The 22460-nt window shown below is 38.2% G+C and overlaps 1 protein-coding gene across 2 annotated transcripts in view; it reads left to right on the top strand.

The window, feature by feature from the left end:
- The first annotated feature begins 12809 nt into the window (after positions 1 to 12809).
- The window catches only part of LOC121376390, a 47095-nt gene continuing 37444 nt past the window's right edge, over positions 12810 to 22460 (top strand). Inside the window, exon 1 of one of the 2 annotated variants that reach the window (XM_041504241.1) lies at positions 12810 to 13496. In XM_041504241.1, the coding sequence (XP_041360175.1) occupies positions 13355 to 13496 (142 nt within the window). In that variant the 5' untranslated portion in view covers positions 12810 to 13354. The remainder of the gene's footprint in view (positions 13497 to 22460) is intronic. The other variant, XM_041504240.1, reaches the window with a different exon arrangement.

Below are 22460 nucleotides of genomic sequence, written 5' to 3'. Positions count from 1 at the left end.
CCAGTTACAGACAGCCCTCCACTCAAATCAGCTCTACGTGATAGCACAGCAGGCAGGGACTCCTGATGCCATCGATGTCCAACGCGAACATTCATCGCATCCTAAAGATGGTACTGCGGGACATATATCCAGGAGCCATCGACAAAAACATAAAGCTGTTGACTGAAGGACTCCCCAACTTCAGGCCTGAACAGTCTATCACCTCGCCATGAGTCCTGCTGCGCCAACCTTAACTAGGACAGGTAACCTCCTTTTTGGGCTTAGCTGGACTTTAAATTTTTTCGGCCGTGGCTCAAAAAATTCTTATGTTTATTTTTTTTATAAATAGTCCAACGCACTTCATTTTGGCGCCCGTTCAATTGCTCAAATCACTTTAAAACCTTTTAGGCCGAGCAGTCAAACTTACTTTTGGATTTAATTTCTTAGTCCGGACATGATTGGGATGCAGGTTATTCTACGTAGACTTAGGTTTTGACAGGTAGAACCAAGGAATCGAACTTCAGCCAATTACATTGTGGCTTTTACTTTGGTGTCTACTAGTCGGTCCGCGCACTCGCTGGACCTTTACTAAATGGCATTCCCAGTCTGGAGCTCCACGCGGTAAGACGTGTTTGTTTCGCTTGTGCACACTGCACGTGCTTTCGTGCTCGACTTGGGGGTCCTTCATTTCGTTGTTTTTGTCAGCGAAATGAAGTTTTCTACTGGGATGTATGCGGCCATTGGAACTGATTGAACGCTGGAACGCTTCTCGTTTCGACAGCTTGCACCACCAGGTTGGATTCTTTTTTAGCGAGATTCCTTGCCTCCACGGCATTTCTCCGTCTGACTGTCGACTTGGTTTTTTTCGTGACTCGTATGACGGCCATTCTGCAGAACGCCACGGTTGTTCGCGTTTAGTCTCTACATGTCCGAGCCTGTCCTAGCAGCACTGGAAGACTGACCGCCCCACTCTAAGAAGAAATAGGAAGCGGGGTCGGCCCCTACTACTCTTTTTCTAGACTTTACCTTGCTTTATAGTGATACCATCTCGTATCCTCCGGAGTCGGGGCCCGTCCGCACCAATATACCAACCCATGACGACTGGACTATACCCTAGTCTGATACTGTCTCTCGTTCAGACAGATCCGGCTTCTCAAGATCTGTATTTCGGCACAGCACTACACCTTCAACGTCTATCGACTGTCAATCTAGAGGTTTTCTTGACTGGATGCAACCCATCTCGTCCCTTTAAGCTGTGCACCCAAACGGCCTTAACGAGGCCACTCGCGTAGACATATCGATCGGACTTTAAACTTTTAGATCTGCGTTCAAAATTTTGTCGAAATTACTTCTTTTTTAAAATATTATTAAATAGTCCGATCCTCTCTTCATTCTCTTATTTAATTTTGGACTGTCCTTCTAAAATGCTCCAAATTATATAAATATTCGGTCGAGCAGTCAATTCTTTTTTATTTTTGGCTTGTAACCTTTTTTTTCTTTTTTTGTATTCTATTAACTTTTTTACTAATTGCTATTTTCAAAATTCTGCCCATTTTCAACCCTCCCCTCCATCCCGAGTCAGGCCACCGATCTTATCGGAGGTCGGACTCGGGATGGGCGTGTTCGAAACCCTAGTGGTATATGGGCACGTTAAACTAGTTATCATCATCATCATTACTAAATGGCTTTATTCCAAATTCTGCCCACTTCAAACTTACCCCCCAGACCCCACCCACCCCACCCCCCCCCCCGTCCTGGACTTAGTCACTGGCGAAGTCAGAGATTAAGCCCATGATAGGCGTGCGTGAAACCTTCGTGGTATATATGCACGCAAATCCTACCACACACAGGCTGATAACGGCTGATAACGTTGCAGATCATGGCTAGGTTTTTTGGTCTGTACCTTTCTCTCCATTCATTAAAAACACTGATACTGTTATTATCCGGTGTAAAATAGTTTCTGCTATTTCTATTCCAAGTCTGGAGCTCGACGCGGTAAGACGTGTTTCTTTCGCCTGTGCATACTGCACGTGCTTTCGTGTGCTCGACTTGGGAATCCTTCATTTTGTTTTGTTTTTTTTCAGCTAAATGGAGTTTTCTATTGGAATGTATGCGGCCAGTGGAACTGATTGAACGCTGGAGCTGGAAGTCTTCTTGTGTCGACAGCTTGCACCATCAGGTTGGATTCTTTTTAGCGAGATTCTTATCTCCACGTCATTTCTCCGGCTGACTAATGTCGACTGGTTTTTCCGTGACTCGTATGATGGCCATTCTGCAGAACGCCATAGTTGTTCGTGTTTAGTCTCTACATGCCCGAGCCTGTCCTAGCACACCTAGCATTGACCGCCCGCCTCTAAGAAGACAGGAAGTGGGGTCGGCCCCTATTACTCTTTTCTAGACTTTACTTTGTTTTATATGGTATACTTTGCTTTATATGGTACCATCTCGTATCCTCCGGAGTCGGGCCCGTCTGCACCATTATACCAACCCATGACGACTGGATTATACCCTAGTCTGATACTCTCACTCTCTCTCTCACTCTCTCTCTCTCTCTCTCTCTCTCTCTCTCTCTCTCTCTCTCTCTCTCTCTCTCTCTCTCTCTCTCTCTCTCTCTCTCTCTCTCTCTCTTCGTTTAGACGGATCCGGCTTCTCGAGATCTGTATTTGAGCACAGCACTACACCTTCAACGTCTAATGACTGTCAATCTGTGGGTCTTCTTGACGGGATGCAACCCATCTCGTCCCTACAAGCTGTGCACCCTAACGATCTTAACGAGGCTTAGATCGGACTTTAAATTTTTAGACCTTCGTTCAAAATTTTATGTCGAAATTACTTTATTTTTTAAATATTATTAAATAGTCCGATCCTCTCTTTTTTGTCTTATTTATTTTTGGACTGTCCTAAAATGCTCCAAATTGTATAAATATTCGGCCGAGCAGTCAATTCCTTTTTTTTAATTTTTGGCTTGTAACTTTTTTTCTTTTTTTTTAAATTCTATTAACTTTTTTTTTAATTGCTATTTTCAAAATTCTGCCCATTTTCAATTCTACACACACACACACACACACACATACACACTTTTGTCCCAAACCCAGTCACTGGCGAAGTCAAAGATTGTGCCCGGGAGAGACGTGCTTGAACCGTAATTGGATATTGGCACGTTAATATGTTATCCGATCCAATCCAAGCTGCTATTTCAGCTTTTAAACCTTTAAATTACCCATTACTTATAACTTCATGCTTTTAAGAATTATCTATTTTAGGAGAGAACAAACAATACGTTTCTGATCGTCTTGGTGTTCGTAATAGCTCAAGATGCTAAATAAAGAAGGTGCATACTTCGGGAACATGGACCAGTGACTTTAAATTACTCGATAAAAGCCTTTCTTAAGTGGTGGAGATTAGGGTATATCTGCTTATTGGAGCAGAGAGCCCTTTGTCCTTGACCGCTTAGTTTAGCGCGTGGTATGTACCACTACGAGTCTGTATAGATGGTGTAGTGGTTAAGCCATCAGTCATAATGCTGGTAGGTATTTGGTTCGCAGCTCGGTACCGGCTCCCACCCATACTCGGTGGTTAGGTATAAGACCAACACGCCGACTTCTCTCTCACTAACCAGTAACTCACTGTCCTGGACAGACAACCCAGAGAGCTGAGGTGTGTGCCCACACTGCCCAGGACAGCGTGCTTGAACCTTAATTGGATATAAGTACGAAAATAAGTATAAATGAATGAATTAATGATTGTTACAAACATTTGATGTTCAAGTACGCTATCTTGGCCACGCAACTCAAGCGTGTTATCATTCACATTAATCAACCCTCGTCTTGGGTTCGGATTTTTTTCGCCACATACACGATAAAGCTCGTGACAACTAAAATTATTTCACTCGGGACATAAACATGATACGAAATGGAAGCTCGTTTAATATCCTATAAACATCGCATTGTCCTTTTTGTGTCTTTTTACATTGCATTGCGAGATCGAAAAGTGGGGAAAGTTTACTTAATTAAATTGTGTTCCTGTGTTTAGTATTCCTTGTGATCGAGCACACAGAAAACGGATATGAGTAGGACGTCGATGATAGCGGTGTATTTATATGCACATCTGTCCTGAAATGAGATATCCGACATTAGTGCAGAAACTTTAAATAGACTGCAGCCATCGTAATATATTTTCGACTAAAAGAACAGTTTTAACAATTAAAAGTACATATTACATTTTTAAATTTTTTTAAATATCTAGGTGCGGATATCCCGGACTTTTTAATAGAGGGGGCCCAAAATCTTTTGTTGTTTTTCAAAATAAAATTTAAAGGTCCTTGATAGGTGGATGGGATATGTTTTTAAAATGTTCTGTATTCTGCAATATATATTGTTTGACTAAAAATAGGGGGCCCCCGCCTGAATCCGCGCCTCATATCTGTGTCTTTTATATACAATGTGTTTCTTCTTATCCTAATGTCTTATCCCTATCCTGATGCGCGATCGATATAGGATATAGGATCGATTCCCGTCGGTGGGCCCATTGGGCTATTTCTCGTTCCCACCAGTGCTCCACAACTGATGTAACAAAGGCCGTGGTATGTACTATCCTGTCTGTGGGATGGTACATATAAGATCCCTTGCTGCTAATCGAAAAGAGTAGCCCATGTAGTGGCGACAGCGGGTTTCCTCTCTCAATATCTGTGTGGTCCTTAACCATATGTTTGACGCCATATAACCGTAAAATGTGTTGAGTGCGTCGTTAAATAAAACATTTCCTTCCTTCCGGATGATCAGAAACACATTCGATATACAGAAACTGATATTGTAAACAATAAACTGTCTTCATTTCATTTCATTTCAACTTATTTTCGTGGTTATGTCCAATTAAGGTTCAATCACGCTGTCCTGGGCACACACACCAGGACAGTGGGTTAGTTGTTAGTTGGTAAGTGATGATTCTGAGAGAGAAGAGAGTGTAGTGGCCTTACACCTACCCATTGAGCCCTTAAGAACTCGCTCTGGGTTGGAGCCGGTACCGTGCTCCGAACCCTGTTCCTACCAGCCTGTAATCCGATGGCTTAACCACTGCATCACCGAGGCCGGTACTGTTTTCAGGATGTAATTTTAGTTGTTCAAAAGGATTTATTGGTTCGAAATATGTTTTAATGGTTGCAAACTCAGGATAGTCCCTTTAACTGGACATAGGCATGTTAAAGTGTGCCATTCCATCCTATATATCCTCAACATCACAGTCAGGATAGCAGATACCACGACTTTTGATCCACTAGTCGTGGTAATGTTTACAACACCAGCCGATTTCCCATTGTAGTACTAGTGCACATATGTTATTATGTACACATGTAATAACCCTTATCCATTCATCTGAAGGTAACTTTGCATAACTCTATCTTTAAACGACCTTGAAAAAAATAGGACAAAAGCAAACATTTAAATAACAAAACAAACTGATCTTGTGACTATGACATGAGCCCGTCTTGTGATCGCATTCATCAATGAAGGCATTATAATGGGTTGCCCTTTTAACTCGAACTATTAATGCCCCATTTCCACACGGTGACATGGCGTTTTACATTCACCTAATACTGGCATACCTAACACTGGATTCAGTTCACAAATATAACTACCAAACATAAAATACGCGATTAGTTGAAGGGTTTTTTATGATAAAATTAATTTAGTAAATAGACTCAAAATGGACCTAAGATGTTCACAAGACATTTATAATTTTAATAGATTCAAAAACCAATGGGAATCAAAATTAATGATTTTGAATAGATTAAATGTAACTAAATTAATAGTCTCCCGTCTTTGTTTGTTGTTGTTGTTCAGTATATATATACTCCTGTACGAAGGTTGGGCACACAGGTAAAGAAACGTATCTTTTATTTGCGCTTCCCATAGGCAGGATAGCACAAACCATGGCCTTTGTTGAACCAGTTATGGATCACTGGTCGGTGCAAGTGGTTTACACCTACCCACTGAGCCTTGCGGAGCACTCACCCAGAGTTTGGAGTCGGTATCTGGATTAAACATCCCATGCCTCGACTGGGATCCGAATCCAGTACCTACCAGCCTGTAGACCGATGGCTTAACCATGACGCCACCGAGGCCGGTCGTCATGGACGAATGCATATCTAAGGGGCTTTACTATAAATATGTTCGTGGATTCGCCCAGTATAACAGTGCTGGCTGAACAGAAGGCTAATGTTCTGGGCCAACGTGAATCTGGGTATGTGTGTCATACCTTAGTCAGAGGCCTGATGTCCAAGACAGTAAAATACATATCTTTATATAGACATCTAAGAGAAAACTTGTTGAGTCATATAATAACACGTTTTTCCCATTGAAAGTTTTAAGTAATATAATAAGTTCGGTTTTTTCTGGGGTGTTTTTTTGTTGTTGTTTTTTTGTTTGTTTTTTGTGTTTATTTTTGTTTGTTTGTTTGTTTGTTTGTTGTTATTGTTATTGGGTTGTAGGGGGGGTTTTGGGGGGAGGATTTTGTATGGGGTTTTTTGTGGTTTTGTTTATGTGTTTTTTGTTTTTATACCCAAGTACGTTGTCATCAGTAAACAGTTAAGATGTTTGGGCTATCTGTCCAGACATTGGTTATTTTTAGAACATAAATACAATGCTGCAATACTACTGGGCCTCCTGTTGAAATAGTGGAAGATACCAAGTGTGTTAAAGGGACATTCCTGAGTTTGCTGCAATGTTTTAAGATGTTATCGACTAGTAAAACATTTCTACGATTAAACTTACATATTAAATATATTTTCTTGTTTAGCATATTAGTGGCTGTATATTAAACGTGTTTCTGATCGTTCTAATATATGTACTAGGTTAATTTTCATTATATTTCCTAAAAAAATATTTTTTCGTACGTACGAAATTATTACAAATATTAAGACGACCATTGAATATACAGACACTAATATTCTAAACAAGAAAATATATTTAATATGTAAGTTTAATCATAGAAATATTGTATTAGTCGGAAACATCTTACAATGCAGCAAACTCAGGAATGTCCCTTTAATTGACTGAAAAATACTTCCAGTGTACTGGGCCTCCGGTTGAAATAGTGGAACATACCACGGGTGTTAATTGATTGAAAAATACTTCCAGTGTACTGGGCCTCCTGTTGAAATAGTGGAACATACCAAGGGTGTTAATTGATTGAAAAATACTTCCAGTGTACTGGGCCTCCTGTTGAAATAGTGGAACATACCAAGGGTGTTAATTGACTGAAAAATACTTCCAGTGTACTGGGCCTCCTGTTGAAATAGTGGAACATACCACGGGTGTTAATTGACTGAAAAATACTTCCAGTGTACTGGGCCTCCTGTTGAAATAGTGGAACATACCAAGGGTGTTAATTGACTGAAAAATACTTCCAGTGTACTGGGCCTCCTGTTGAAATAGTGGAACATACCACGGGTGTTAATTGACTGAAAAATACTTCCAGTGTACTGGGCCTCCTGTTGAAATAGTGGAACATACCAAGGGTGTTAATTGACTGAAAAATACTTCCAGTGTACTGGGCCTCCTGTTGAAATAGTGGAACATACCACGGGTGTTAATTGACTGAAAAATACTTCCAGTGTACTGGGGCTCCTGTTGAAATAGTGGAACATACCAAGGGTGTTAATTGATTGAAAAATACTTCCAGTGTACTGGGCCCTCTTCATTGATGGAATCAACCATTATTTCGCCCAATGTCTATTCGACTCTGCATTGTGCGAAGATACGGTCTTGATATGCATTTCAATTCTAAAATAAAAACAGAATTGAATATTTCAGATCACATTTGAGTTTGGTAATCTGACACTATACCTCCAGGTCATACAGAAAAGCATAAGAACACATGACATCGCATCGTTTACGTATTGCTACAATGATACTAATTCTGATGATGGAGGTGGTGGTTGTAGGTATGGAGGTGATGTTGTTGATGGTTGTTGACGAACATGTTTTGCTTCGTTAATATACCTTACCCAATTAGGATCAAATTAAAATTAATCGGCTGAAAACAAATGTATTTTCAAAATTCAAGAGAATGCGTTTCTGCCATTCATACAAAATGTTACATTCAAAGGAGAAGTGTCCCGGACCAGACCACTGACTATCCAGAGGCCGGGCCCGAGATGGACATGTCCGAAACGTCAGTGGTATAGGGGAAAGTTAAAAAGTATATCTGTCTCTCTCTGTCTGTCTGTCTGTCTGTCTCTCTCTGTGTGTGTGTGTGTGTGTGTGTGTGTGTGTGTGTGTGTGTGTGTGTGTGTGTGTGTGTCTTCTCTCTCTCTCTCTCTCTCTCAAAGGAGACCTATAAAGAGTGGGGCTTTAGATATTATTCACAACTACATGAAAAATTCATAATTATTAAGTTCAACCCTACGTAACATAGCTTATAAATTACTAGTTGGTGATATAATACAAGAATCATCCATTTTGCTGGGGAGTGGGTTTTTTAATGAAGATATGTTTCGATGATTTCGAATTTCTAGTCATAAGTTATTTTAACGTTTGACTGTAGAAGAAAACTAATTTTTGCAATTTACAAAGACGTATCATGATTCGTCAGCATATAAGATAATCTTTCTCAAAGACTTTTGAGAGCATATCTGAGACTCTTTCTCTTAAACATTTGGAAAGGTACCCGTTGGTGTTGAAAGGCCTATTTCATAATAAAATTACTTTCTTAAAGAATATTTTCACAGACCTTAGTTTAGTTTCACTGCTTTCAGTTGATTGTTTTACTGACTGTCTTCTAAGCCCAAAGAATACATACTCCATACCATTATATTCTGTCAGACGAATTTATAGAAGTTACTCATGTATATTTATTTTCAATAATATTTGTCGATTTAATAAAAGACAGTCCTGGGTTTGCAGTCATTGTAAGATGTGTTTACTAATAGAGCATCAACTAAAATTACACGTTTCTTGTTCAGAATATCAGAGTCTGTATCTTCAATTAATGTGTTAATGGTCGCTCTAATGTTCGTAGTAGTTAGCTAAAACGTCACTTTACTTTCTAATATACATTAAATTATTGGGAAGTAAAATTTAGTCTCGGTTCTAGAAACATCCATGGGATATGAAGTACTCTAACACGAACCCAGACATCAAATAATTTAACTTACCTAATAACCTTACCCTTCATGTCTGCACTATTTTAAGCCATGTGCCGAAGTCTATAGAATTTAGATATTTTTTTGCGTTGTCACGGTGATTAGATGTAATGAAGTTAGTGGGACGCTGAATTCTCAAGCAAAACCTATTAGACGGCTGTAAAGTGCGTGTGTTTGTTTTTCTTTGATAACTTCAAGTACGTCGTACTTTTAGCAGTTATATCTCGGTGAAGTGGTGATCTCATCGTTGAAACATTTAGACTAGGAAATCAGAATCTATCATCCCAATCAAACAGACGTCTGTTTAATTAAACTGTAGGACATGTTACCCTACCGCTATTGGGTGTATAAACAATATTATTGTACTCATTAGAAAACGCGTAAGCGTTCGGTAAAGAACGTGTGCAAAAATCGAATGACCAAATAGAAGTTATTGATGTGATGTCTGTGTGGATATACATATTGTATATATGTGGGTATATTTGTAGATTGGCATCTTCATTAACTTGAAGGTCGATCTTGACGAGGTAAAAATAAGACTAAATACACGGCTAGTATATGTACCGGGTAATTTAGTATTGATTTAGTAACCGGTAGCTGACCCATGGCCGTTACAGAGGCTGGGCGTCTAATGCTCAGTGTTGACTCTAGGGTTTATACCACCAAATCAAATCCTATGGACGACAATAGCAACAGGTGGCTAATTTTACCACATATAACGTCTCAAAAGCAAAACATATTTGATTTTTTAAACAAACTTTAAATTTAGAAACATGTAATCATTATTTATCCATAGAAACAGGACGCTGGAATAGCATTTCCGTCAAAAAAAAGAGAAGATTATGTACATTATGCAAAGGAAATGATAATGGAGATGAATATAACTACTTATTTAAATGAAACTATTTTATGAATACACCCAAAAGGCTTATAAAGCCATATAAATGTAAAGGAGTGTGTTTGCTGCTAGTTCCGGCTATAACAGAACGGTTTAACAACACCCTGAAAAAAAAATCGATCGTCTATTAGGTGTGAATGTAACAGGACGCGTCTTATATATATATATATATATATATATATATATATATATATATATATATATATATATATATATATATATAAAACTTTGTCAACCTTATTTTAGTGGCACTCCGTACATGTTTCAAGTATAATTGTAGGCCTACTTGGGACAGTTATCCTAGTTAAAATCAAACTTAAAGGGACATTCCCGAGTTTGCTGCAATGTTTTAAGATGTTATCGACTAAAAATATTTCTACGATTAAACTTACATATTAAATATATTTTCTTGTTTAGAATATTAGTGGCTGTATATTAAATGTGTTTCTGATCGTTCTAATATTTGTACTAGGTTAATTTTCATTTTATTTCCTAAAAAATATTTTTGAAGACAAAATCCAGTTTGGGCTTCTTACAAATATTAAGACGACCAGAAACACATTAAGTATACAAACGCTGATATTCTAAACAAGAAAATATATTTAATATGTAAGTTTAATCGTTGAAATATTTTATTAGTCTTACAATGCAGCAAACTCGGGAATGTCCCTTTAAGGAATGTATTTGTCACACGAAACAACATTGTATGACAACAAGTCCTGTTACCTGTTACTAATGGCAGGCATAGCAGTATTGAATGTTTTAAACTTAGGTGCTCTTCACGCGTTAACCCGGTCCGATGTTATTTTGTATACTGCTACCTCAAGGGTCTGTGGTAGATGACAATGTCATGGCTAGGTTGACTAGGGCCCTTGGGGGACATTCCGTCTGCGTCCTAAACTCACAATAGGCTTCCAATTTCAGTCTTTATTAACTTGTTCCGGCGAGGGCGGGACTTAGCCCAGTAAAGCGGTCGCTTGATGAGCGGTCGGTCTGGGATCGACCCCCGTCCGTGGGCCCATTGGGCTATTCTTGTTCTAGCCAGTGCACCACGACTGGTATATAAATGGCCATGGTATGTGATATCCTGTCTGTGGGAAAGTGCATATAAAAGATCCCTTGATAGTAATGAAAAAAATGTAACGGTTATCCTCTGATGACTAGGAGTCAGAATTACCAAATGTCTGACATCCAATAGCCGATGATTGATAAATCAATGTGCTCTAGTGGTGTCGTTAAACAAAAATTCTAACTATGGGTTCCCCTTATTTTATTACTATTCTACTTCTGAAACAAATGTTATAATTATTACGAGTATGTCTACTTTAATGATTACTGATTACCCTCCTGTTGCGCGTTTGGTCTGGGGTCGACCCCTGTCGGACGGCTATTGGGCTATTTCTCTTTCCAGCCAATGCACCACGACTGGGATATCAAAGGCCGTGGGATGTGCTGTTATGTCTATGGGATGGTGCATATAAAAGATATCTTGCTACTTATAAAAACGTGTAGCAGGTTTCCTTTCTAAGACTATATCCAATAGCCGATGATTAACAAATCAATTTTCTCTAGTGGTGTCATTAAACAAAACAAACTTTAACTGATGTAACAATATTGTGAGACGTAAAAATATTTCTAATGTGATGAACAATGTTGTGGGATGTAAAACACAGTTTTCTTTTTTGTAATTACATCATATGTTTATACGGCGATGTAACAATGTTGTGGGATGTAAAACATGGTTTTCTTTTTTATAATTACATCATACATTTATACGGCGATGTAACAATGTTGTGGGATGTAAAACAGTTTTCTTTCTTGTAATGATATCATATATTTCTAATGTGATGTAACAATGTTCAGAGATGTAAAACGCGGTTTTCTTTCTTGTAATGACATCATATATTTATACTGTCTGAAAGGAAACGCTCGACACCCGCTGGGCTTCACCCTCAAGTATGTACTGCCAACAATGGCTTCGTAATCAAACGTAACGTTGTCCTTACTGCGTCGTTTAGTGTTTGTGTTTGTTTTGAGCTTGTGCTTGTGATCAATATATAATCAGCTCTAGGTAAAATGTAGTTGTTAACGATTTTCTCTATTTAGTTACAATGAATTGCAGTTGCAGGTAAAAGGAACAGAAAATAAAGGACGACACCTTTGCTTGTTCTGTGTACAGTAGTTTGTTTGTTTAGTAAATACATTCTTTGGTAATTATCACTAGAAAGATAAACTCGTTACTTAGGAATATAATTAGCGCGGTTATTTTGGTTTGGTTTAGGAAGGTTGTTTGTCTGTTTGGTTGGCTGGTTGGTGTAGTTCGTTGTAGGTTTGGGCTTTTTTTGTTTGTTATTGGTTTTCTATTTTTGTTTTTGTTTTTGTTTTTTGTTGTTGTTGTTTGTTTATTTGCTTGTTTGAGATGTTTTGTGGGTAGGGCTATACGAGGGTAGAATTAATAGTAAGAACAGCTAGAGAAAGAGTTATGATTGGGTAAATTACTATGGAGTGAGTTGCGACAACCAAGGGGGTGGGCGTGATCTAATAGTAATGGTTCGTGTTTTGGGGCCTGATAAGAGGGTGTTGGTGGTGATAGTCACTGTGGAATAGTGAAACAAGTTACTATTACTATGCTAGTTACTGCCATCGGAATCAATTAATGAATGAATCAATCAACCAGCCAACCATCTGACACGTGTCTTTGTCCACTGAAGGTTCAAGTACACCTGTCTTGGGCACATTCCTCCAAATGTTACGGGCAATGAGTCCAAGGCAGGTCCACCTGGATGAAAGATACTGAAGACAATTTCTCACGTCAACTGTCAATGCACCTGTCGGCCTCGCAGCGTTAGCGGTCAAAAGAGCCCCGACGTAACGTACATTTAAACCTATCACAGCCGTGATCTTCGCCAGGCTGGAACCAGTCGACCGCGACACGACATTCATATATATGCGTTTTGAATTCCACACCTACCAGTATCGACCGATCTGGGACGTCAGAGTCGTACTGCGAAGACATTTTTAAACCATCCGTGATAGGTTTACGACTTCTGTCGATTCACGTTTGACGGTCGCGTTGTTTAAAAAAAAAAAAAGAGAGAAAAAAAGATTCCCTTCATACATCTTGATTCTTAACTTTGATTGTAGATAAAGATTTCTGGATTTTGTTTCGGTTTTACAGCGTCTTGTTGACGAGTGACGAGTTGCCGTTTATTTGCTTTGTTGGTGAAAAGGAATCTTTCTTTTGTGATTTGATTTCTTGGTTTCGTCGCCGGTGAGAAGCGATCAAACAGACGGTGTTGGAAGGTTGTTGCCCTGCTGTCACGTCGTCGTCGGAAGCCATGATGAAGCGGCTGTGTTTCGTTTTTCTGATGGTGCCCAGTGTTTGCGGACATGTTGTACTCACCTACCCACCGGCCAGGAAATATCCTTTGGATTTCTTGGACAATTCTCGAACGACGGGCCCGTGTGGGATGCCCAGAGGTGAGGCAACGTCCCTAATCATTCTATAATCATATGTGAACGTCTCTAATCATTCTATAATCATCGGTGTCCGTCTCTAATCATTCTTTATTTATTATTTATTTCAACTTATTTTCGTGCACGCTTAGGGTTAAAGCACGCTGTCCTGGGCACACACTTTAGCTATCTGGGCTGTCTGTCCAGGACAGTGGGTTAGTTGTTAATTGTTAGTGGTTAGTGAGAGATAAGAGGGTGTAGTGGCCTTACATCTACCCACTGAGTCGTTAAAACTGGGCTGCGAACCCTGTTCCTACCAGCCTTATGTCCGATGGCTTAGCCACGACGCCACCGAGGCCGGTATCATTCTTTAATCCTCTGAGACCGTGTCTAATCATTCATTCTGTAATCATCGGCGACCGTCTCTAATCATTTTCTAATCATTCCTTAACCGTCTTTGATACTTCTGTAATCATTCTGTAACTGTTCTTCTTGCGGCTGCTTTTTTTCTTATTCTAGTACTACTATTAACACTACTACTACTACTACTATTACTACTACTGCTACTACTACTGCTGCTGCTGCTACTGCTACTACTACTACTACTACTACTACTACTACTACTACTACTACTACTACTACTACTACTACTACTACTACTACTACTACTACTACTGCTGCTGCTGCTGTTGCTATTACTACTACTACTACTACACCACTGATTTTTTTTAGTTTTTACTTTATTTAACTAAAATATTTATAATATGTCTAGGGACTTGGTGTCGCCGTCCCCCCCCCCCCCCCACCAACGCACTGGTGGTAGTAATAGTAGTGGTTGTAGTAGTAGTAGTGGTGGTGGTGGTAGTAGTAGTAGTAGTAGTAGTTGTTGTTGTTGTTGTTGTTGTTGTAGAGGAAGAAGTAGTGGTAATAGTAGTTGTAGTAGGTGCAGTAGTAGGAGGAGGAGAAGCAGTAGAACTCGCCCCCTTTAGGGAATTTTTGTCACTGTGCATTTGTTGGGGAGGGGGTGTTCTATTTTTTAATGAGGATTTTTAAAGTACATACAAAAGAAAAATCAATTTGTTTACCATCCAAATCGTTAACTCTCGTCAATGTTACATATTTAAGAACAAATATATAAATACCAAATAATGCTTAGTACCTACTATATTAAAGGTCGTCACTTGGTATGTGCAGGTAAAATATAGTTTTGCTAATCGGTAAGATATCATGCTTGTAATGTTTATACCTTGTATTTATAAATAAATTATTTCCTAATTGAAAAGAACATGAATACATGTCATATATTATTTATTTATGTGAGTTTGTGTGTGCGTGCGTGCCTGCGTGTGTGGTTTACTTTTTAAATTTGTTTAATAATCCTGGCTTGTCGCATGAATTATTTGTGTCCAAAGAAAGAATTCCTTTCATATATGACCAAAAAACCCCGTTAAAACTTACCGAATTTTGTTTTAGTTTTTACTTTACCGTAAAACTCAAATATTCATAATATGTCTAGGGACTTGGTGTCGCCGCCCCCCCCCCCCCCCTCGCATTGGTGGTAGTAATAGTAGTGGTGGTAGTAGTAGTAGTGGTGGTGGTGGTGGTGGGTGGTGGTAGTAGTAGTTGTTGTTGTTGTTGTTGTAGAGGAAGAAGTAGTGGTAATAGTAGTTGTAGTAGGTACGGTAACGGGAGGAGAAGCAGTATATTCGTAATGTTTCTTTATTCAAGTTCAAGTTCTTTTTTGCTTTAAGTTATACTACTTATAAGCTTTATAATAAAAACAGCAAAATATAATAAATACATATTTACATCTACAACCCTGTCAAGTAGTCTCGTGTTGAATGGGAAGACTGCGGTTTTACTCTTCGTCTCATCAACTATAAAATGTATTTGTCTCCGTGTCATGTCATAAAAGCGTTTTATTTTTTATTATTGTTTCAATTAGAATGGTCTAAGTCTTCTTTATTAAGGAATTATCCTCAGTTTGCAGTTTTTATAACCATATGTGTACGGGCTCCCATTTTTGTAAGGGGGGAAGGATGGCTTTTGCCCGAATTAAACGAAAATGACCGAATCTGCATAACAACATTTATTCATATCAGCATTACTACCAAACAGCTATATACGGTTGCAAACGAATCACTACGCGTTTTTACATGGATTACAACACATTTTAAATGATAGAATGGTGGAAATACATGGTAAAAAGGTCGCAGGTTAGCACATTTTGCCCGAATCTGTATAATTTTTGCCCGAATTTGGGGATTTGCTACATAACTAGTGGCTAGTTGTCTCCCTGCCCCCCCCCCCCCCCCCCCCCCCCCCCCCCCCCCGTCTCGTACACTTGTTTTTATGTTTATAACATATTTACGACTAACATATCAAAAGTATGACTAAATTACACATTAAGGATATGTTTCTGTTATCAGTGTCTGTATAAACGAAGTGCTTGTCAGCGTCCTAATGTTTATAGTAGCCCAAACCAGACTTCACCTTCCAATACTAATGATGTCGTACGTACGGGACGAAAACCAACAATGACTCCTGCAAACATTAGCACACGACTGCAAACATTAGCACACGACTGCAAACATTAGCACACGACTGCAAACATTAGCACACGACTGCAAACACGCTGGATATACAAATACTGGAATTCTTCTAAACAAGAAAATGTATTTAAAATGTAATTTTATTCGACAAAAAAATCTCTGTTAGTTGAAAATATCTTACAATGGCTACAAACTCATGACAGACTCTTTAAACATCATTGTCCTCGCGCCCGTGTTGTACACCCAATAGCCGATGTGTATTGTTGTGCCGGGATGTCGTTAAACATTCATTTATTTTATTCCATTCATTCCATTGCGCCCGTGTGGCGTCAAAATGTGGGCACCTGTAATACGACTCTAATCAGTGAAACACCTTTATTGCTCCAGGTTATGTGACAATGTGGTTTGGCGTCTTCAAAAGCGGATAACAATTTGTTCTACATTTTATACGATACTTATAATATTTTATACCCGGTGGCAAGAAAAATCAATGATAAGTAAACAACTTTATAGGGTGTTGGTAAAACCCGGAACGAAACGATAATCTAGTACCATGATGTGATATCATCGGGTTTAACGTTTTCATGGCTAAATCTAGCATTTACTTTTTCAATGGACAATAAAATTAGCTATAATGTATGATTTTTTTATTTATTGGGTTCCATTTCTTTGTGGCATTGTTTTACCTACATAGAAAGACATTATGTTTAACAATTATTATGTCATACTAAACTGACTTTTGTTCAAATCGATTAAGCCTCTATGCTCTGCTATTCCAAGTTATGTAAATAAAATTTAATTTTTTTTTTTATCTCCAATACCCCTTGTTACAAACAGCTGTAGCCGTAAAGTAACATTATATAATCAAGTCTACAGTAAAGCAGTACTGTATGAATACAAACATGGTCGTATATATTCAGCGAGCTATCGTCTCTCAAATAACAAGCAGACAAGACGTGGCGCTAAATTGCTCACACGTTAAAGTTGTAGATTCTTTTCTTTTTTTTAAATTAAGCTTTAAATATTAACATTTAGTTATTGTTAAATTAACTAGTCGAATGAAACTTAATACCAAATTGTTTTTGATGAAGTTGCGGCAAATAAACTGTCATGAGGACATCGTGAATTTTGCTTTCATGATTCCGCTTCTATTTTTATTCCAGTCACTGAAGAAAATCTATAGGGGAATAATTTCTGTTTTCATGTTTCTTCTTTAGTTCATAATCTTTCTGTAATCTTTTCATCTAGCTTAACAATAATTATTTTCTTGTATATATGCATAATTTTTTTTTAAATGTAATTATCGCGGGAGAAGTAAAGGGATAAAAACAAATACCTCGTTTACTATGATAAATCGATGAAAGAATGCGTAAACGCAAGCTTTATTTCAAATATGTGACATGTTGCAAGTTCGCTTAATATTTATTACTTGTACAGTCATGTCCCTAGTCAGTAAGCCCTAAATCATCGCAATGCTGTAGTAGTTGTTGGTTTTGGGGGGAGGGGGTATTAGTTTATTTTTATTTTTATTGTTGCTGCTTTGGGGGTTTTTCAATGGGTTTTGTGTTTGTTTTTCAATTTGTTTTGTTATTTTGTCTTTTTGATGTTGTTTTGTTGTTTTGTTGTTGTTGTTGTTTTGGAGGGTTGGGGTATTTTGGGGGAGTGGGTTTTTTTTAATTTCGGATGTTTTTGTTTGTGTTTTTTTAGGGGTGGGAGTGTTTGTAGAAAAGTACATAATATTTAAATTTTTAAAAATTAAATAACCTTTTTGTATCATTATATCCAAAATAAAAGTTATAGTTTCAGTTTGTGTGCCTTGAAGGATAAAATGCCATAATATTAACATATATGCAAGACATTACTGCATTGTTTCAAAAGTAAATTTTAAAAACCGTTTCACCCTTTCGTCCTGAAGAAAATTATTCTGGCTATAAGTATTTGACTTGAATGAAGAAAGCCATAACATTAACATATATTATACGCACGAAATTATTGCAGTATTTCAAAAGACTTTTCTTTCTATAAACTTGTATAAAGCCGAAGGTCGTGAAGAGAAATGATAAAACATGCAGATATTCAACTGGTTAATTATTCATGAGCTGTATACTAGACGTGTATTGAACTAACAAATTATCAATTTATGTCATATTTAGATCATTGCGAACATAAACAGTTTCGAGAAGGGGAGTAAAGAAGTGCATTTATGATTCGAAAGTCGTCATAAAATGCATCAAAGCGAATACATGATGCAATTATTTCGGTAATTTTGTCAGTCTCAATATATACGTATCGCATGTTCTATTCCAATAAATACCCTCATGAATAGCATAGCATTATGTTCTGGTGAGCTAGATTGTCGTTATTTATCATTTGATTGTAACGGCATAGAAAAAATAATAGTGATAACATCGTCTCGGTTGGGTTTTTTTGTTGGGGGGGGGGGGGGGTGTTGTTGTTGTCAATTAATCAACCATGACACGTGCTTGTAACATCCACTGAATGTTCAAACACCTCTCTTGGGACTGCATGCAAGACTCACCGTCATGTTTAATGCAATCTATACACAAAGGTATTTTTACTTATTTATTGTTTTGTATATATATCGTCCTGGAGATTGACAGTCTGCAATCGATCAAACATCTAGCGGTGATTCATGAGAGCAGTTAACATTATCATAACGTCCTTTTGACTCTGCATTGTACAGAGATAAAATTATATGGTAACTGTTTTGTCCTTTAAAGTCGCAGACCCTAGTTTCAACTCGTGAAAATGGACACTAAGTTTGGTTGATGTACAAACCTGTAACCCTACTGGATAAAGTAACAACAGAGTGAAACAATAAAAAAGAAAGAGTTGTGATGCTGAAACGGGTAAATACTCATTGAAAATAGACTCTAGAACTCGTATTCAGAACCGTTACTTCTCAGAGGTATGAAAATATGAAACCTGTATTTCGTGGTATTAAAGACACAAGGATGACCAGAAAAACATCGGACGTATGGATATGGATAATATAAACAATAAAATCTAAGTAATGTCTCATTTCAAATATCCAAAACGGCTCTTATACTGTAAAACACTTCACGTGGAATTTATTTTGGCGTTTTTCGTGTTTGAATAAAATTCGTGAAAATAAATTCCACGCGAAATTAAAGGCTGATGAAAATTAGTCGAAAATATACACATTGGTGTTTAAAACTAGGGTTTGATTCCAGCTGTAGGTCGTGTCCACGAAATCAAAATAGATGAGTTAGCAGTGAAGTGGAATGTGGTCAAGCATCCTGTCACTACTCTACATTGTACTGAGTGCTTGCTATTGTAACCATGCTGTAACCAGGTGTAGGTTTGCTGGCCGTGTCATACACGCTCGAACCGACATGTTGTCCAGTGGACCACTGTGGAAACATCAAGCAATACAACACACAATAAAATAAGGCAGTATATTTTGTTGTCGAGTCACCTTCCCATAATTGCTGTTCAGATTTCTGAACACATGGACACATACTATTCAATCTGTTGGAAAGTATGTGGCGGCAATCGCGTTCGTTCACCTGAGAATGTCTCCAGAAAATTATCCTTGGTTTTTTTAAAACCTTATTAAACAATGTTCTGATTAAACGCATATTCCTGCAATTTCCTGAACTAGCAAACCAAAACTCCACTTTTTGTTTTGTACTCATGTTTTTTAACAACCAATAGTGAAAAAAGTACTCCTTAAAATGTAAAGGAAGTGCGAAATCGTACTTCTCGAATTAATCGTCTTTAACATTGGAAAGGCGAGGAGGGCAACCCTACATAGGATTCAGCGTCTCGAGTTGGTGTACAGTTGGAGGCTATATCTACTATATACCATGCATCACTGACCAAAATGATGGCTGATGCTATTCCTTATTTTGAACTTGAGCACACTCGTTCATCTCTTTGGTGAACCTCTTGCACATATTTTCATCGTTTTAGATGAAGTGACTGAATTGACAACCGTTGTGGCAGTACTCATGACGGGTGCCACCGGTGAGGCAGGATATGTTCAACTTTTTGCGAACACCTGATATTATCACTGTTGTGACATTGATTCATGAATGCATGTCATCACAGCTATATTTATACTAATGATCTCTGTCATGTGCTAATGTTTATTTAATAAACTAGTCTGGTAGTGGCAGTCCTCTTTAAGCAGTGCAGGAAGGCTGTATACCGTAGTCCAATAGAGGATCTCCTCGGGAGTGGCTGTCCTCTTATGGACACTAGATAAGATTGATGGAATCAGCCACTATTTTGCCAAAGGTCCACTCGACTCTGTATTGTGCAGAGATGGGGCCTTGATCGAAGATAATGGTTTTGTCATTCAAATTTGTATATCTTACATATGTAGTTTCTAAGATTTAGTATAATGTCCTTTTTTCTTTTTTTTTAAACATATTTAAAGGAAACAGTAAACGTGGTCTATATTTGGTACCACACATGTAAAATGAATTATAAATCGAATCGCCTCAACAAACATAAATTTCAATTTCTTATCGCATATTATAAGAATATTACACACTCTTGGGCCTGATCTTGACCTTTGAACCCTTGAACTTAGACTTGTACAATTTAATGAGTGCGAGTAGGTATGTTCAATGTGAGAGCCATGACCAGACGCTCCATGTGGTCTGTATAACGAGGTCAGAGTGAGCACACACGGTGTACGCATTGTACAGGACAAGCACAGTGGTCCGGTGACTCCACTTGCTGGACTAGACTCTTGACAATTAGAGCCGTCAGTTGACCAGTAGTGGCACGCCTTCACGCCAGGACTGTATGGGCCCATGGGTGGCTACACTGAGGCATAGAATCTAGGGGTCAGTTAGGGTTTGTCTGCAAGTTAACAGACATTGTAATGATATTTGTTGGCGATCGTTGGTGATGTGTGTGAGAGAAACTAGAAAGAGACAGACAGGCAGACAGGCAGACAGACAGACAGAAAGACATATAGAATGTAACAGAAATGGTAAAAGAGACCTTGATATATACAAAGGGATGAGTAATCTAAGAATATTTACTGAATAATAATATTATTAATTTGGATTTCTATGTAAATAATGCCAGAGGTCAAAGATAATTTTAAGTGTCCTCTTTCAACTATTCCGTAAGAGTAACTTGTGTGAAAGCTGTAGGTTTTTTATTAGATTTTTTCGTGTGGGGGGGGGGGGGGTTGTTTTTTTGTAGTAATCTAAACAGTCTTACAAAATATATATTTGATTAAACCATTTGTTGAAGCTTTGTTAAACAGTTATTTCTTCTTCTTCTCCTTCTCCTTCTCTCTCTCTCTCTCTCTCTCTCTCTCTCTCTCTCTCTCTCTCTCTCTCTCTCTCTCTCTCTCTCTGTGCAAGGATTTTAGAAAAAAATCCACGTGTCAGCAATTTTATGTTCCTATTTTTTTTCTATCCTAATATCATTTTAATTTCTTGTAAGCAGTGATGATGGTGACAGTGCAGTTCTCGTGAGCCATGATATACCCATTTAGGTACTTTAACGGGAACATTAGCGGGGACACACCGGCATCAAGAACCATAGATACTAGGAATAGGATTCTGACACCGCGTGCGAAAGTTCATAAAACTTGGCTCCTGGTGCGATCAACGGGATTCCGTGTTCCCTGTCCTCCGGATGTCGATATAAAAAAATTAACACAGACATTAACAGAGGTTTTTATTATTTTATGACATTTCTTTTGTCTGATGAACGTCACGATTCGACAAAGATAGGATTACAGTTCATGCTGTGTGAAGTCTGCACTGATTCCATGACTACGAAATATGTCTGAGACGTAAGGCATGTAAATCTCTGAACTGCTCAAAAACATTTCGTATGACAGATTTAGCATTGCGGCTGCGTATAAGTACATGTATTAAAACTAGTAACGTTTTCTCCTCTCTTTTACTTTTCGTTTGGTCATTTGTCTTTTTTGGCATCCCTTGCATGTCAAGGACAACGACATTCATTTTTAGTTATCTTCATGCTTATATCCAATTAACGACAACGACAAAGAAATAATTTAGCCTGCACGCTCAGAGCAAGCTGTTACAGCGCACGCCTGTCTTGGGTGCATGTTCTAGCGTGGGCTAGTTCCTCCGTTTAAGACTGGGCCAGTTCCTCCAAGACCAGGCCAGTTCCTTCGTCTAATACTAGGCCAGTTCCTCCGTCTAAGACTGGGCCAGTTCCTCCGTGTAAGAATGGGCCTTGAATGTTTGTTCCCAACTTTTTGTATTTATGTTATAAAGTAATGAAGACACGATGTATTACGTTATACATATATATGTACATATAATTTTACAAAGAAAATGTCTGTGTATACGCATGTATATAACATGAAAATAAAACATCTCACTTTTTGAAGTTTGACAGTGATTAAAGTATGCAAAACACAGATATTGAAAGTATATACATGTATGGA

The sequence above is a fragment of the Gigantopelta aegis genome, chromosome 6, assembly GCF_016097555.1.
Source record: "Gigantopelta aegis isolate Gae_Host chromosome 6, Gae_host_genome, whole genome shotgun sequence".
Taxonomy (NCBI): Eukaryota; Metazoa; Mollusca; class Gastropoda; order Neomphalida; family Peltospiridae; genus Gigantopelta; species Gigantopelta aegis.
The sequence above is the reverse complement of the archived record's forward strand: the minus strand, read 5'-3'. Positions and strand labels throughout refer to the sequence as shown.